The sequence below is a fragment of the Platalea leucorodia genome, assembly GCF_965183815.1.
Source record: "Platalea leucorodia genome assembly, chromosome: 3".
NCBI classification, from domain to species: Eukaryota; Metazoa; Chordata; class Aves; order Pelecaniformes; family Threskiornithidae; genus Platalea; species Platalea leucorodia.
Window position 1 is genome coordinate 16,127,148 of NC_138825.1, and position 18,375 is coordinate 16,145,522.

Here is an 18,375-nt window from a genome sequence, read left to right on the forward strand (position 1 = left end):
GCACTTCTGCTTCTAGAAGGCTGCCCCCAGTCCCTATAGACACGGCCTCCCTCCAGAGGAAGCTGACCCCAGATCCTGTGCAGACCTTCCATTCTGTAGGGGCATGCCCCTGCAGATACCTCCCTGTCTCTATAGGGGCTGTCCCTATAGCCCTTTTTAGGACACCACCCCCTCCAGCCCCGCCACTGGTTTATGTAAGGTCCCACAGTCCCTGCAGACACCACCTTGCTGTATAGGAAGCTGTCTCCAGCCCCTCTGTCCACACACCCCAACTTCTATAGGGGCTTTTATACCACCTGAGCCCCACCTCATGCACCTATAGACCCACCTTTGTGGGCTCCTGCAGTCCCTACAGCCACCACCTCCGTTTCCAGAAGGCTCCTCCCAGCCACTAGTTTCTATGAGCACTCCCCCTCTGTGTCCCTATAGGCATTCCTATAGAGGACACTGCTCAGGTTACCTGTATTTGCTCCTTTCTGTAGGCGCCCCCCCCCCGCCAAAAGACCCTATAGGCTCCTCTGAAGGGAGACCCTCCAGGCGCAAACCATCTGTAGGCACCTCGCCTGCCTCTACGCACACCTCCCTTTTCTATAGAGGCTTCCTATAGGGGAAGCTCCGACAGGCACCACTTGTGCCCATGCTATGCCATACGCGCCCCGCGTCTCCATAGGGTCCTCTCGCGGGGAGGCTGCGTCAGTACCTCCCAGCCGCCAGGGGGCGCTGTGAGGGGAGCGGGCCAGCAGGGAGCGGCCGCCGTTGCCTAGCGCCGCCGCCTTTCCCCCACCGGCGCCGGGCCTGCGCTGCGCGGCCGCGCCACCACCATGAAGGCCATCGTCCAGCGGGTGGCCCAGGCCAGTGTCACAGGTCAGTGTGTCGCCACCGGGAGGGCCACCGGGGGAAGGGGGAGGCGGGGGCGGGCGGAGCGTGGCAGAGCCACGCTCCGCCCGCCCCCGCCTCCCCCTTCCCCGGGCTGGGCCTCCCTTCCCCGCCTCGCTCCCCCGCCGCGGCCTCCAACGGTCCCTCAGCGCCTTCCCCTCAGCGCCGTCCCCTCCTCGCCTTCCCTCTCTGGCAGCCTCCCAGTCATCTCGCATTGCTTGCATGTGTCGGCAGTGCAGTCGCGATCCCCTTCTATGGGTTGCATGTGTCGGGCACTATAATAAGAGTTGCCTCCTTGCGTTGCTGCCGTGTGTTGGCAGCGCAGTTGCAATCGCCTCCTTGCATTGCTTGCATGTGCTGGCACTACAGTTATCTTGTATTGCTCGCGTGTGCCGGCAGCGCCGTCCCAGTTGCCTTCGCCCATGGTTTGCATGTGTCGTCTCTATAATGAGAGTTGCCTCCTCGCATAGCTTGCATACATTGGCACTATAATGGCAGTCATCTCCTCGCATTGCTTGCTTGTGTTGGCAGGGCTGTCCCGATTACTGTTGCGCATTGCTTGTGTGTGTCAGTGGAGCCATCCCAGTTGCCTCCTTGCATGGCTCGCGCGTGCTGGCACTGCGGTTGCAGTTGCCTCTTTGCATTGCCTGTGTGTGTCAGCAGTGCAGTTTCGATCACCTTCTTCCATGGCTTGAATGCATCGGCACTATAATCAGAGCTGCCTCCATGCATTGCTTGTGTGCGCTGGCAGTGCGGTTGCAGTCGCCTTCTTGCATGGCTTGCATGTGCTGCCATTACAGTTGCAGTCATCTTGCATTGCTTGTGCGTGGTGGCAGTGCCATCCCAGTTGCCTTCTCCTATGGCTTGCATGCGTCAACACGACAATCGCAGTCGCCTCCTTGCATTGCAGGCATGTTGGCAGTGCAGCCTGACTCACCTCTTCACGTTGCTTGCGTGTGTCGCTGGTGCTGTCCCAGTCGCCACCATGCATTGCTTGCGTGGGTCATGGAAGCCAGTGATACCCCTGGTGCTTGCTTAGCTGCTGGTAGGAATGGTGTGTCCTGACGGTATGTCCCTGCTATTGCACCGGTTGGACCTTCTGCATTCCAGATGCTTAAAATGCCCAAGCAGTTTGCTTGTGAGGCAGTAAGCGTGCCTGCTGTGGGGCCCAGGGGCAAGGTGGTGTGCAGCGGGATAGCCTGCACGTTAAATAAGCAGCTTCTGCTTGTGTGTGGCTGGTCAGTAAGCACTGGAAGAGCATGCCTGTGAATAAGTAAGGAGCACAGCTTTTGTGCACAGCTGGTACTGCCGGTACAATAGTGGTCAAACCCCATCAGCACTGGGATTGTGGCTGACTTATTGCCACATTTCTGGGTAGAATTTAAACTGTTGTTTCTGGCTGTTAAAGAGTTTGAGATATCCCGCTGTGAGGGAGGCAGTGCTGTGCTTAGCAGGAGGATAGATTTCTGAGCTGGAGGGCTCGTACCCATATCGGATGGAAAGGAAGAGTTTTTGGGAGTAGTTTTCCCCCCTGGTTCGCTTCTGCCCTTTGGGAATAGTCCAGATCTGGTCACTGGTGCACAGATAAAAGCTTTCAGCTTTCACTGGGGACCTGCTCTCCTTTCATTTTACAGGATGTTTGGGGCTTTTTTTCCCAGTTGCATGAGCCTAGATATAGTTTTAACAGCTGGTGCTTATCTCAGTTTTAAGACCTCATTTAAATCTCACTACAGTCATCTCAGGCTCAACTATGTTAAGATAATTTAAAACATTTCTTAGGAAAACACAGTGGATCTGCGATGGTTTGTGTTTTATTGTAAATGTCATTAAAGAGGTTGTGTTCCCAACTAGGGGGGTGGAATTTGCAGGTTGTTGCAAGTCTTGTTTCAAAAAATCTATAAGGACTATATCAAGTAGAAATCACCTTTTCACAACTAACGCAAAGTACGTAGGGACTGGTGGAGTAGAGAAATGGAGTACAGTTATTGGTATCAACCAGGTGGATAATTTTTACAAGGATTGGAGAGAGTTCTGCCACCTCTCTCGTTAGTGCTGCTGATCCAATTGTAGTAAAAAATCTTTCTACAGTGTTTTTAAACGCTGGAGTAAGCATCTTGAGCTAGTCCCTCACAAATAAGCCACGACATTGGGAAGACTTTTGAAAGAGGGCTTCTACATGATCTTTACTCTCTACCAAGCTTAAGACAGCGAAGGGTTTAGAATGATGTTTTCTCTGGTGGTTGTACGGTTGCCAGCTGAAATCAGGCAACCTGTGTCATAAAATGAGACAGTGCATTTCGCCTTACTTTTGTTTTTTCCCCGCTTCCCCAGTGGGTGGTGAACAAATAAGTTCAATAGGACGAGGCCTCTGTGTGCTGCTGGGCATTTCTTTGGAAGATACGCAAAGAGAGCTGGAGCACATGTAAGTCCATATTTCCTTTTGCCTTGCACTCTTTTATTTGTGTGTTTCTGACACTGAATCAGTGATACCTCTGCAGTAGCCAAACAAATGGGGCACTCCTGTTGGGAAACTCAGGTTTGCTTGTTAGTTCCTGTTCAGATTTTCCTTGAATACAGGTTTCTTAGTTAGAGTTTTCTTTTTATGTTCCATTGAGAAAAATCTGTTTCCATTCCCTGTCTATATGTTTTTTATCAAGAACAGACTCAAAAAGGAAGAATCAACATGTTGGGGTTTTCTGATCTCCCTTTTTCAAATGTCTGTCCTTTTTACCATATGAATTTACCCTGAAGGACTCCATCCTTCAAGGATGGGATGTATCAGAAGCCTCAAACCCTCATTTTAGCTTGCACATGAGAACTTTTGTTCTTCCAAAAGGCTGGATAGTCTCATCAGTTACTTTTCTCTAAAAGTGAATCAATTTTGGCAGCCTGGAGAGCTGGCTCTGGCCATTTGTCCCATGGCCACAAAATATTGTCATTCAGCCTGCAAACACATGCAAGAGAGAGTTCTCCAGGGATGACTTCTGTCTCCTTCGGACTGTTCATTGTTCTAGGGCTGACCTCAGTTTTTAGGAAGGCAAAGAAGAAACAGGTAATAGAACTAACTGATGTCAGGAAGAGGAAGGGCAGTGAAGAGAGAAGAAAGTGAGTGAGGGTGAAAACAGCGCTTAGCAGATGTGGAAGAGAAAGTAGAGAGTGGGGATGTGAACTAAAGGTCACCAAAGATCTCACAGAAACACATGAAACTTGTAGAGAATTGCAGCAAAGCTGAAGGTGTTTTTATTCTGACATGCTCCATTGGCTTGCCTTACTCTTTGCCTCCTCAGTGTGTAACATTTGCTCTGTTGTTGGTTCTCATTCCTACTTCGGTGAATGTGAAAGATGCTTCTGAATATTGCAAGTGGGTGATTCGTAGCGACTGTGCTTTCAGCACCAGGTTGTTTGGATGACTGATGCAGGAAAGGCAAGAAGCGAGCATCTGAAAAAAAGGAATGAAAGAAATCAGCTTAACCAGGCTCTTCAAGTCCTATTAAAGGAAACTTTGGTAATCCTGTAAATGAAACAACAAAATCTTTATCATTAAAACACAGCAATGACGATGATTTAAGCCTATGCGCTGGGGCCTTCCAAGCCTTTTAACCATCCACGTCATTCAAGAGTCAGTTCTGTTTGTCTTTGCACAAATTGGCAAGGATGGTTTTTGTGACTGTGCCTCAGAGGGCTCGGACTAGATGACCTTTAAAGGTCCCTTCCAACCCAAACTATTCTATGATTCTATGATTCTGTTCTATGACTATAACAAAGTCTCAGCTTTATTTTATACTAACTCCCTCACCTCTGGTTCGGAGTAAAATGTCTGGCTGATGGCTGCAGTTGAAATGCTGTGCACTTGATACGCTCCCTTGTTTATAGATGCTGCAGATTTGTAGAAGCTAAAAGAAGAAGCCAAAGACAGGAGAGTGGCATGCATGCAGTCTTGTTATCAATCAATCAAAGTCCAGCCATAGACTGGGTTGCAAGTCTGCTTGCTGCTTTTCAGGATCCATTTGTGAAAGTCTCCTTATCCTCTCTGAGTATTCAAACCAGACAGTTCTGCCCCTCAGATCCAAAAATCAGTCTTAATACAAATACAAATGAGTACCAGTCACCACTTTGCTGCCACCTGCAGTTCTGCACTGTTCCCTGCCTTCCTCCTCTCATCCATGACCAGCAGGTCGAGGGAGGTGAATCTCCCCCTCTACTCTGCTCTGGTGAGACCCCACCTGGAGTGCTGCGTCCAGCTCTGGAGCCCTCAGCACAGGAAGGACACGGACCTGTTGGAGCGGGTCCAGAGGAGGGCCACAAAAATGATCAGAGGGATGGAGCACCTCTGCTATGAGGAAAGGCTGAAAGAGCTGGGGTTGTTCAGCCTGGAGAAGAGAAGGCTCCAGGGAGACCTTATTGCAGCCTTTCAGTACTTAAAGGAGGCTTAGAAGAAAGATGGGGACAGACTTTTTAATAGGGCCTGTAACAACAAGACAAAGGGTGATGGTTTTAAACTACAAGCAACCTGATCTAGTTGTAGATGTCCCTGCTCATTGCAGGGGGGTTGGACTAGATGACCTTTAAAGGTCCCTTCCAACCCAAACCATTCTATGATTATGATTCTATGATTCTATGATCCTGATGAAAAAGTGCTGTCCTCATCTGGCTTGTGGGGCCTGGTTTAGAAAGAGTGCCAGGAGGTGACAAAGATGGAGGAATATGTGTGAATCATGTTTGGAAACAACCATAGTTTAGGACGATCTCATTTCTTACTGAGTGTTATTTCCCAGTGCGGTGGGAAGATTAAAATTCCCAAAGCTATTCACATGTTAAATAATGTTGTGACACATAAAATGAGATAGTAAAGAGTAAGTTTTCTTACTTCCCATGCCATCTTTATGTCACCCTGTAACTTGCAGGTATTCTGTCCTGATCTCATGCTCTGTAAAATGATGATGTTAATTAATGGTCTGACAATGTTATGTGTAAGGGCTTTCTTGGTTATGGCTCTGCCTTATGTGACGAGATTCCCATGGCTTAGGAAGGAAGGGACAGAGGGAGATCTTGTTATGTGGAGGCAGAATGAATATGCATCTGCCTTCCCTTTTGTCTTATCCTATGTGGTAGGCATTAACTTGTACCTGTTGATCCTGCATTAGAAATTATCTTTTTCTCCTCCTAGGGTTCGAAAGATCTTGAACTTGCGAGTATTTGAAGATGAAAGTGGGAAACACTGGTCCAAAAGTGTGATGGATAAACAGTATGAAGTGTTATGTGTGAGCCAATTTACTCTCCAGTGCATCCTGAAAGGAAACAAGCCCGACTACCACATGGCAATGCCCACAGAGCAGGCGGAGTGTTTTTATAACAACTTCCTAGAACAGCTAAGAAAAGCCTACAAACCAGAGCTTATTAAAGGTAAGGGCAAAAAGTTGGTAAGGTCCTTGATGTGATCAGAGGACCTTGTTTCTATGTGCTCTTCCCTGATCGTTACTTTCTTTATTCTGTGGTTTTCTGTCTGTGTTGCAAAGGAGCTGTCTTTCCACGGCAGTAGATGGGGGGATGTTATGGTATTTTCACTAGCAGCCCGGCAGGGTGATCACTCCAGCTTTCTTCTCGCCAAGCCGTTTCTTGGTGTTCCTCTGGAATAGTTTGACATGTAGATGGTCTGGTGTTGTTATTGGCTGTACAATGTGAGCAATGACTCTGACAATGTAACCCAGAGAGGCTGCAGCCATGAGAACAAGCTCGGGGGTCAGGCTCCCTCAAAGGCTGGATGTTTTGTGCTGTGTACCTAGATTAACCCAGGAGGAGCATTTTTTCTGAGGCATATGTGGTTAGTCAGGCTTGAAGGTGTCGACAGTGTGTGATGGACAGTGTAGCTCCATCTGTCACTTCAGTTTTACATTCTGTTAAATTATAGTGATGTCAGTGGGAGGTGTAATGTGCTACTTGAGAACAGCGTTTGATTTAGATGATCTTTTCTCAACTCGGTGCCATGTATGCAACAGTTTTCTCTTTACCAGAAAATGCCTGGCTTCCCTTTGCATTTGTGCTCTATCTGCCCTTAATCTTTTCTGTTTGCTTTTCTGTTTGTTTCCTTTCTGTCTGTTTTCATATTTAGACTTGAATTTTTGATACACTTGTCCAGAAGACAAGTGTCCAGAAAAGACTATTTTTTAAATGGGGGCTATTAATAGACTGAAGTGGAAAAACAGAGATCATGATAATGTCAGCCTTACTTTCCTTATGAGGAAAAAAAAAAGGGGAAAAAAGGCAGAAAACTGGTAGCTGGGGAAGGATTTAGAGGTTAATCTCTGTATTGACAGTAGATGAAAGATAATTATCCCAGGTACCCATATCATGAAGTGCTTTCCAAAGAGGTGCAGTGAAATGCACACATAAAATGCCCATCTTGTGTCAACTTTCCAGTAGCTTGAAACATTCTTCCAATCAACATTCGTTGATGATACGGAATGCACTTCTCATACCCCTTCCATGCATCCCTTTTGGTCCGTTACATCAAAGGCTTCTGTTCTAATGAATTCGGAGTATGTGCTTTTTGAATCTTTGTCTTTGTTGAGTTATGGACTAAGTTAGAACCTGTTTCTGTGCCTCTGAAATTGATAACAGAACTTCCTGTGAAGTCAACAGGAATAACGTTTGCTCTAATAAGATTTGATTGAGTTGGATCCTTATGTCTAGGTAAATTAAAAGCAAGTATGGCCTTGCTTCTTTCACTTAAATGAGGTGCAGAAAAATGTACATATCTCTGTATATCTGCATCTTTGTCCTCGGACTTTGAAAAATGCTCTGTTTCTGAAATACTTTCAATCATTTGCTATTTTGACAGCAGTTTTTTGAATTTCTCTTTTCAGTGGATAAGTTATACACCTGAAATGAATAGCCACTGCTGTTAAGTGCCCATATTTTGGCAGCTGTTCGCCAGTGCTTCCTGCAAAAAGAACTTTCACTTCTGCATTTTCTTCTTTTCATGCTGAAAACATAGATCTAGAAACCCAAGACTGTCTGCCGGTGCTATTATGTCAGATAACGCATGCATTCGAAACTGCTGACAGCACTGGAACCACCTGTTAGTTTATCATTTTGCTTTCTTTTTAGGCTGTGCTAGTCTGCCAAGTCTGTTAGACTCTTACGATTGAAGTTTCTGTTGTGCCAATAGCTTTGCCAGTGCTTTTTTGTTTGTTTGCGTGTTTTATCTATTTATTTTTGTGTGTGCAAAGTTTCTGAAGCTCAGTGGTTTCATGGATAGCATCAACAGTTTACAATTTCCCTGAGCTGAGGTGGATTAGAACACTGAGCCTTTACACGCTGGCAGGCCGTGTGTGAGCAAGACTGCTTGAGTGTGAGTATAACTTTGTGAAACTGTAATACCTGGGCTGTGATTTAGTGTGGCACACAAACATACTGAATTCTGCCCTGAAAAAGTCCTAATGAGGTGAGAACCTGCCCTGCTGGGGGCTCTCCTATGTGCTGCTGTGTTCCAAAGGGTGATGGGAGGGCCCTGGGAAGGAGCACTGATGAATGAGCTGCTGGGCTATTATAACAGGCTTTAGTGTATCAGCATGAGGCTCTGCCTTCTATCTTCAAAGTCTGTACTCATGTATTTGCCCTACCTATACACATATGTACCCATAGGCCTGTAGTTATTGGGAGACTAGAGTTAGATTCTCTGGATTGCTGTAGGTGCCCTTCCCTTTGATCTTACAAATTGCTTAATGCATTTTAGAAGAATCATTTCATCATTTAAAGTGGAATTTGTGTACCTGAGTCAAAGACAGATCAATAAATGTCTCGCCATGTTACTTAAGAGCCTTGTGTTTTCTAGTCCCTATGTTTTTTCAATAGACTACTTTGGCTGTTTGAAGTTGAGCTGCTACATGTGCCACTGTTGTAGGTGCTGGGCAGGCAGCTCCTCCATCTGACATCTGGTCTATCTGGAGCTTGCCAGCTAGGAGCTCAGAGTGGTAAGTGTTCCCCAAAGAGAAGTGCAAACCATTCTCTCACACCCAGAGCAGGGGGACGTTTGACAAACAAAATCTTGGAGAAGGCTCAGAGCCATGGTTCCTAGTTTCACACAGATGTCTTAAGACTGCAGATGGACACCTACGTCTGGGAAAGAGAAGGCCGCATCGGAAATCCTTGCTTGTCTTGCTTCAGTGCTTTCTTGTTGTGACATTCATTCCTGAACACCTCACTCCACTCTGAGGACTCTGTTGCGCAAGCTAATATCCAAAATCTGGGTCTACCAATGCTTCTCCTTGTGTGTCAGGGCCTTCGCTCTCTGTCTTGAATGTGGATTTAGTCTTCTGAGGCAGTAAGGATTAGCATGGCAAAGAGTGTGAAATATCTCACTCCCTTACTAGCAATATCTGAGTAAATATGAGAGGACTGTTCCACAAGTAGGAGTTTAATTCAGATTAAGGTTTGGTGCAAGCTGCTGGCAGAATTATTCTCTCTGATGAATTCCCTTCTTGAGCATTGTCACTTTGGAATACGTGCTCTTATCTGGAGCAGGAGTACCTGCATGGGGTTAATTAGGAATAACTTTCCAAGTAGACAAGCTTAGCAGTAACTTCTGAATAAAACCGGTGTGAAGTTTCTAGGTCATGAGGCTTGAGGTATGTCCAAAAAATATTCTGAAAGTAAATTATGTCTCATTTTCAAGTCTTCACATCTCAGATGTGGCTTTTCTGTCTCACCTCTGATAAAGATCTTCTTTGCCTCTGAAGAAGGCATGCGTGCCAGATTCTAAGGGAAAAGGAATTCAAAGAGATGGGTGTCCAGCAGACTAAACTTGTCACTTTAATTATACTTGCAGGATGCTATTTTATTGCAGAGGATGTTGCAAGGAGGTGACTTGATCAGTCAAGAAGTCTTAAAGTGGGGGAAGGTACTTACTACATATATTGAAGAGCATTGTGGTATAAAAAGCAGGTTAAGAAATTGTATTTAAGGGTAAGTTGCTAGTGGACAGTACAGGGTCATGTGATAAATTTACCCAAAGTTGCTGGGGTAACAAGCAACATCCAAGGAGGGTGGATTCTTTCTCCTCCTTTCCTTCTGACTGAAGAATGAAAATCAATCCAGACAGACTCTTGGGACAGAGAGACAGAAGAGATGATGTCTTCAGTTTCCTTGCAGTCCTGTGCAGAAGAGGGATTTGTCTGCCTCAGAGTTTCAGAAGTTGCATTCAAGGGCAGAACAATCAACTCCTTTGCAGCCTGTCTGCCCCAGCGCCACAGAGGTGAGGTGTTCCACCCGTGTGCTCTTAGGTGAATGCAAAATGCAGTGGTACCACAGATGTCAGTCTGTTTGAGGGGAGTCAGGCTTGTCTCTCAACTTACCTCTTCAGGAAACCATAACGCACAAAGGAAAAATGCATTCTCTGAAAGGTTATATGAATTGCCATATACTGAAACTACAGTAGACTGGGACAAGGCAAGGAAGGCAGGAGCATGTTTTTGAGGCAGGCAGCCAGCACAGGGAGATTCTGCTGAAGAAGCATCTCTTCCTAAGGAGCAATTAGGCATTGATTTAAGAAGAACTTGTGAAACTAGGTTTTAGCTTTCCCTTGTTCTTTCAGGCAAGACCAGACCCTGAAGCTGCAGAGAAAAAAAGCTGTGTTACAGTGAGGAAACTTCTTGAAAAGAGCTATGAGGACCAATGGACTGCTAGAACCCTTTGGTTTTGTTGTATAAGGGAGCTGCCAGCACAAAAATCCAGAAGCGTCCCATGAGGAAAGTGCATACTATGCTTTTGGATTTTGGATTAAGACCAATAAAGGGATTTTGGAATGTGTGAAGAAATTCTCCCTCAGTTGGCTTTTTAAATTCTTTGAGAGAATGAGGTTGCTGAGACTGAAACCTGCACTGCCTTTCATATTGTGGTGGTTGCAAGGTGCTGAGACCCTTCCTGTCTTGGAGCGGAAGGTCTGGAAGAGAGAGGCTATAGAGGAGGGCAGCATTAACAGACATTTCTGTTTTAAGTATTGTTTCCATTAGTTCTAAATCTTAAACTTTCTGAGCTGTGATTTACCTTGACCTGGGGTGACCTTGGGTCAAAATACTGCAAGTTTAAGTATGAGCAGGATGGGAGGAAGCTGTTACAGAAAGATGTCCCTTGGTGGTAGTTCCGATGCCGAAACAAGATAGAAAATGCTTTTGACATGGGAGTGCTTTGAGTGTTCTGGTAAAGGCGGGGGGTTATTTCACCACTTTATCAGCCTTTGAAAAAAGGGGCCTGTGAAGTTTACTTTTTTTTTTTTTTTAGTTCCATACATGTATGGGGAGTGCAAAAGGCAGTCCTTTTCTGTGAGTAAAGTACAGCAGGGGGATGATGATATGTAGAGAGCTATTTGAAAAGTTGTGCTCCCGCTAATGAGGTTTAAGATGGTATTTTTTTTTTTATTATTTTGTTAAAGAAAGATGCATTAGTTTTGACTGGTTTATGTGATCAGCATATAGGTACATCTCTTTCCATATACACTGTAAATATAAGAAAAACCCTTCTAGGAGCAGCAGCTGAAGTAGTGTCTGTTTGATCTTCCTAAAGAAGCTATATAACCACTTTGTAAGCATGTCAGTAGATCCTTCCCTCATTGTCTGCATGAAGGTATAGAGTCTTGTTTTATTGTGCTTGTCAGATGCAGAAACTGTCTGTTTCTGTGCAGGAAACAATTCTGTGAGATTCCTGCGCTGTAGTCGGTATTTGTTCTCTAAGAGACTCTTACACATTATGGTAGCTAGGCTTCAGGTGTGCAGATACAGCTAATCAAAAGCAAGCATTCTTCAAGCTTTTATTTCTCAACTGAGAGTCATTTATAGGCATCTCTGAAAATGTATGCCTGCATGATTTACCAGTGAAACCATAAGCTACAGGTGTAGGGAAAAACTACCTGGGTTTTCTCTGCAGGTTCTGATCTATCATGGGTGGCAAGGGGTTTGAAAACTGTGCTAGAAAATTGTAATCACTATTTTTTTGATTGCTCTGACATCTTTTCTCAGTGAGACCCTTTACATGTTCCAGGCTCCTGCAAATGAGAACAGATCTTTTTGATTTTTTTCATTTGCTTTATAATACTTTTGTCTTGCGAATTTTCTGTTATTTCCTGCGATTATTTAGTAACGCTCTTCTTTTTTTCTCCTGCACCATTAGCTAGCATTCAGAACACACTGATCCTTTCCTGAAATACCAACAGCTTCATGGTATCTCTACCCGATTTAACCAATCAAGTCAGCTGCACCTTTTCACAGCAGTAACTGTTGGTGTGCCAGTAACTTCTGATGTGCCATTCTTTGATGCCACCACAGCCTCAGTTGTCCCCTCCCTCCAGAGGGTACTGACCCTACAGTGGAGTAGACAGATGGGAAGGTGTTTTCACTCCTGCTGTAGTAGTTCTTCTTAGGTTATGCGATGCAAAGCCGGTCTGCATGCACAAAGGAGCACAGGGGCAGGTAGGGGAACCCAAATTCTGGACTCAAGAGGATCGCAAACCCTGGGCTGTCCTGGAGGACCCTGATTCCCGTGGTCCGGGTGTGATGCCCATCCTGGGGAGTCAACGGGAGTGGCTCTCCAGAGCACCTTTCGGACTGAGGGGGGTCACTGCCTAGAGGTACAGGACACATGCAGGAGGAGAGCATTTCAGGGTCGCACAAGACTTATTATGGGATGTTTAGGTGAGGAAGCAAAGGCCGGGAAAGGGGTGGATCTAGGTGATTTCAGCAGGAACAAGCATGGGAAAATAAAGGGATATGGGTATAAAAAGGGCCAGCCACATGTAAGTAATGACTGGTCAGTATGCTTGTGGCCAGCTGCTGGAGAGACTGGGGGTCTCTACAGATGAGACCTGTGTGTGTGCGTATGTGTGTCTATAAGGGTAAGATGGGGGGGGGCAGCAAACTGCCATAGAGCTGGGGGGAGATGTGTGTGTGTGCGCGTGTGTGCGAGGGGGTCTGTACCAGCAGCTGGAGCAGCGCTGCTGGCCTCAGGGACTTGTATCCCCAGGTGCCAGCATCTGGGGAGGCCAAGATCCGTGGGTAGCTACTGGTCAGACTGAATGTCTAAGCCCAGCTGCTGGAGGGGTCCACATTGTATATATGTCCATATTTCCCGCTAACGGACCTTCATCCTGATCAGCCAGTGAGGGGTTCAAGGTGAGGCTATTTGTGTTCACGTGAGTGCTGAGTGTGTCTGTGTTGGTATCTGTGCAGCTGGCTCTGTGTGTGTATGTATATGTGTGTGTGTGCCTACTGGGAATACATGCTCAGCCTTGCTCCTGTTTGGACCTGGGGGTGTGCAACTGTGGCAGCCATGCCTTTGTCAGGTTTCTAGATTCGACACCCATAACATTTCTCAGCCCACATGAAACACTGAAGAAGATCGATTTGATCAAAGGAGCCTGTGTAGAGACAGTGAGCTGGGACGCTGGGCACGCATTCTCTTTTGTCACCTCCTTTGTGGGACAGAAAATGTCTGAGGAGTGCAGCTGGTAAAATTGTGCAGCTTTTTGTTCAGTAAATCGCATTCCTTTTCATAGAAATACTTCCTCAAATCATGCTCTTGCCCCCTTCCCATTGGCATTTCTGTTGCTGTGACTCTTCAGTGATCAGTCCAGGGACCTTTTCCTTGGCCACTGGACCATTGCCAGCAGACTCTTGTGCAGTGCGATAGTTTTTGGCTTTGCCAGAGCTTCTATCTCTAGCTCATGGGGTGGCTCGTGGCATACAGCCTTTGGAAACACAGTTGGGCAGTAGATCTGTTGTGATATGACCCATATGTGTTGGACAGGCCTGAACATGCCTTTTCTTTTTCCTTTTTCTTTTAAGCAAATACCAGACTTCTGTCTGACTTAAAGGACATGACAGGGAAAGACTGAAAACTCTTCCAGAGCTATTTGTCCCCAGTAATATGTTCTTGTAGAACCAGGACAGTTTGGTTTGACCTCTGTTCAGTCAGGGACATCGCATGTTGCCATGGAAAGCTACTGTGTAGCTATACAAAGTCTCATGTAAATATTCCCAGTGGGTGGTTGCTCCGCTGAAGTTTGAGCCTACGGCTTTCAGCATGTTCTTGCTCACTGTCCGAGGTGGTACTGGATGTGGTTTTGGTTGTGTTGCTGAGCAGGCTCCAGGCCTGCCGTCCCAGTAAGTGAGACTGTTCCAGTCTTTGGATAACTGCTGTCTGCTTGCTGCAGTACACCTTTTTCTCTTCCATGCATTTGTATTGATATGGTAGCATCTGTTCTTGTTGCTGTCCCTGCAGGAAGGTCTAGAAAGGCTACTCAGGTGTGCGGGACAGGAGAAGAGAATATGTGGGAGTGAGCAGTCAGGTAGGCTCAGCCAGGGGTGGGGTGAGTTTGAGGAGTAGAAAGCTAGACTAGAAAAAATGGAGCAAGGAAGTTTGCACAAAGAAAAATGAGATGTGAGGAGAAGACAGCATACAAAGGGATGGCTTTTGTAGATTATACCGCATAAAAATGTCATGGGTCTGTTGTGATGGAAACTTCTCAAACGTTTACCAAAAATGTGGTCTGTGCCTCAGCTGGTGTGCTAATAAATGCCATTGATGACAAATGACATAGACATTTCTGATTTCAGAAGTGTATTCCTGTGAAGTAGGCAGGGTTGAGGGAGTAGATACTGTCTTTTTTCCCCGCCCTTTTTACCAAACTCTGTCAAAGAATGGCCTAGGTTGCAAACAGGAATGTAGAAATTGCTGTAGCAGATTGAGACTGAGTTGCACACCAGTGTCCCCTGCTATAGAGTATTCAATGTCCCAGAGTAGTCTTCAGGTCTTTTTACATTTTGCTTATATATAAGATTTCTTCAATACATCAACTGGTTAGTGGGACTGGATCCCTGGGCTTAGCTGTTACATCCTTTAAAATTTCATCTCCTGCCTGTGAGAACTATCCCGCCTATCCTGAACTGTGAGCACCTTGGTTATCTGTAGACTTGGTTTGTTTTGTTGTCATTTCTGTACTTAGCTGCGTATTTATCGTCTCTGAATGTCAGACCACATAGCTGGGTGCACACGGACTGTTTTTTTCTTAGTAGCTTTCTGCATTTTGTTAGTTGGCTGTCCTTTTATGTATTTTTTTTTCTTTTTAGTAGCACATTTGATAAAGATTTTGGTATGTGTTATCTTTCCAGGAGCCCTCAGCACTTCTTGTTTCTTCCCTTTTCAGATGGCAAGTTTGGTGCCTACATGCAGGTACACATCCAGAACGATGGTCCTGTAACAATAGAATTGGAGTCCCCAGCTGCCACTGTCGACCCTAAACAGGTAAGTGAGCCAGAATGTCTGTCTGTAAAGGATGGATGTATAGGCTGTGCCACCTCTGCAGATTTGTAGCACTCCTGTTATGAAGCAGTAGAGCCTTCCTTAGGCATGAGGACCTTGTGCTTCCTGTGCAGCCTCTGAAAAGTTAAATAACTGCATTATCTTCTTCAGTTCCCTGGCCTGTTGGTAGCTGTCCTGGTAAAGGTTGTGCGTGTGGAATGCAAAACAGATTTTTTACAGTTTATTCTTGCTCATCATTAAAGCTGCTGTTTAATCATGACTCATTAACGATGTTTTTAATGTGTCTGGACCCCTCCCTTTTTTTTAGTGAAGTTTCTTGACATTTAGGAGCTTTTGTGTGGGTGGCTGGATGGAACTGGAGAGCTGCCTCATTGTCAGAAACAAGAGAACAGCAAATTTAAGTCCTGAATTTAAGTCTGGAGTGGAGAGGAGGGTTAGCTCTGCTGAGGAACAGCACAAGCTATACTGAAAACCAAATGCAGTGATGAGGTTTTCTCATCCTTGAAACACAACAGTGACCGACTTTTCCAGGCTGAAAGAGAAGGGGGAGGCATTGTTATTACCAGCTGTGCTTCAGCGAGGCCACACTGATCCTATTTGTATAACACTTCACTTAACCTTGTTGAAATTGTTATTGCAGTTGATAAGAAGGGCATGAGGGAAGAACCAGGAAGCTACAAACCTGTTAATCTAACCTCAGTACCTGGAGATACTTATGGAGATTATACCGCGTGCTATTGAAAGGCATTTAAAGGACAATGCAATCATCAGGCACGGTGAACATGGGTTCACAAAGGGAAAGTCCTGTCTAACTCATTTGATATCCTTCTATAATAAGATCACCTGCCTAGTGGATGAAGGAAAGGCAGCGGATGTAGTTTTTCTGGATTTTAGTAAGGCTTTTGATACTGTCCCTCACAGCATCCTTCTGGACAAGTTGTCCAGCTGTGGGATGAGCAAGTTCATGGTGCACTGGGTGAACAGCAGAGCTCAAAGGGTTGTGGTGAATGGGGCTACATCTGGCTGGTGACCCGTCAGGGTTCAATTCTAGGGCCAGTTCTGTTCAATATATTTATCAATGATCTGGATGCAGGAGTTGAATGCACCATTAGTAAATTTGCTGATGATACTAAACTGGGAGATGCTGTTGATTCTCTTGAGGGAAGAGAGGCCTAGCAGAGGATCTGAATAGATTGGAGCATTGGGCAATCATCAATGGCATGAAATTTAACAAGAACAAATGCTGCATTCTGCAGCTGGGATGAACTAACACTGGACACAAGTATAGACTGGGAGAGGAGTGGCTGGAGAGCAGCCCTGCAGAAAGGGATCTGGGGGTGCTGGTCGACAGCAGGCTCAATATGAGTCAGCCGTGTGCCCTGGCAGCCAAGAGGGCAAACTGCATCCTGGGGTGCCTTAAATACAGCATAACCAGCTGGTCAAAAGAGGTGATTATCCCACTGTATTCAGTGTTGGCATGGCCTCACCTTGAGTACTGTGTGCAGTTCTGGGCCCCACAACTTAAGAAGGATGTGAAGGTCCTTGAATGTGTCCAGAGGAGGGCAACAAAGCTGGTGAAAGGGCTGGAAGGAATGTCCTATGAGGAGCGGCTAAGGACTTTGGGCTTGTCTAGTTTGGAGAAAAGGAGGCTGAGGGGCAACCTCATTGCTCTCTACAGCTTCCTGAGGGGGGGACGTGGAGAGGGAGGTGCCGATCTCTTCTCCCTGGTATCCAGAGATAGGACGCATGGGAATGGTTCAAAGCTGTATCAGGGGAGGTTCAGACTTGACATAAGGAAACATTTCTTTCCTGAGAGGGTGGTCAGACACTGGAACAGACTTCCTAGAGGGGTGGTTGATGCCCCAAGCTTGTCAGTGTTTAAGAAGCATTTGGACAATGCCTTTGATAATATGCTTTAACTCTTGGTCAGCCCTGAAGTGGTCAAGCAGTTGGACTTGATGATCATTGTAGGTCCCTTCCAACTGGAACTAAACTATTCTATTCTATTCTATTCTAGTCTATTCTATTCTGTTGTGTTCTATTCTGTTCAGTCTTTCTAGCTGCAGTTTGTCCCATGTGCAGTGATCCTACCAAATTACCTGACCAGTTGACCAGCAAGATAAAATCACTTTGCTGATTGGGTCAATCCTTGAGTCGCCATCTGACCATCACTCTTCTGAATTAAAAGTCAGACATCTGGGTTTTTCGGCCAGCCATGTATGTTTATACCTGCTCTTTTAAAGCCTGCTTATAGGTTCTGTGTTAACTGCAGTGTAACTGGTGGTTGTAATTGGTGGCAATTATGCATCTCCTGGGAGTTCTGCATATCTCAAAATATCATACTAAAGGCATTTGTAGCCTACTGGGAAAAGAGTGTGGGAAAGCCTAAAGAAGCATCTCTTGTTGCCTTAAATAGCAAAGGTATCTTGTTTTGGAGTCGGTTTCATTTCACCTCCAAATTATGTTCTGTATCCTTTTGTGATGTTTTAGCCCCTGAAAGAACTACATCTGGTCCTGGTCTTTCTTTCTGTACCCTCACAGCTTTAGCACAAAGAGTTCTCAGGCCAAATCATGCATAATTAGCAGCAGCAGCTCTGTCTTTGGAGTGAGGAAGGATTATAGATGTAAGCACTCGCATCCCTACTTGGAGGAATTGAGCTACTGCCTGATTTGCCTGGGAAACAGAGTCTGCAGAAAGCCGGATTGCAGAGAAGCGGAGTGCTTTGATGTGCCCTTTGAACTGTTCATCAACCCTCAAGAGAGCTAAGGCCCACTCTTTTCAGGTGCCATGTTTATGGTATAGACTTGTTAAGGCTGAGGTTTAGTTGTGGTACTTGTGGCAGTATTGACCCTCTGCTTTTGCCACACCAGCTCTTCGTGAAATAGGAGGACATGTTCCCTCCATGCCACCAAGCAATGTTTACTGCACAAATTCTCCATGCTCTTGCATGGCTCTGTCTCGGGTGCAGGTGGCCATGTCCTTTCTATAGCAGCATTTATTGTAGCCTGCAGTTGAGGGCATTAGTGGTAGGATGGATGGCAGCATCTTGTCCTGCTGCCTGTGGCTATGAGATGGAGCCCTGTGGTGTCTTGGTCTCTAGGGAAAAGCTGGTGACCAGTCTTTTTTGCTCAAGCAGCCTTGAGAATCATTGGTGTAAGGGTAGGTGGATCACTGAAGGGTGGCACGGT

The 18,375-nt window shown here is 45.8% G+C and overlaps 1 protein-coding gene across 1 annotated transcript in view; it reads left to right on the forward strand.

The window, feature by feature from the left end:
* Positions 1-724: 724 nt before the first annotated feature.
* DTD1 (D-aminoacyl-tRNA deacylase 1) overlaps positions 725-18,375 on the forward strand; it is a 29,061-nt gene continuing 11,410 nt past the window's right edge. Inside the window, exons 1-4 of the mRNA XM_082307902.1 lie at positions 725-864; positions 3,208-3,298; positions 6,044-6,279; positions 15,071-15,168. Of these exons, the coding sequence (XP_082164028.1) occupies positions 822-864; positions 3,208-3,298; positions 6,044-6,279; positions 15,071-15,168 (468 nt within the window). The 5' untranslated portion in view covers positions 725-821. The remainder of the gene's footprint in view (positions 865-3,207; positions 3,299-6,043; positions 6,280-15,070; positions 15,169-18,375) is intronic.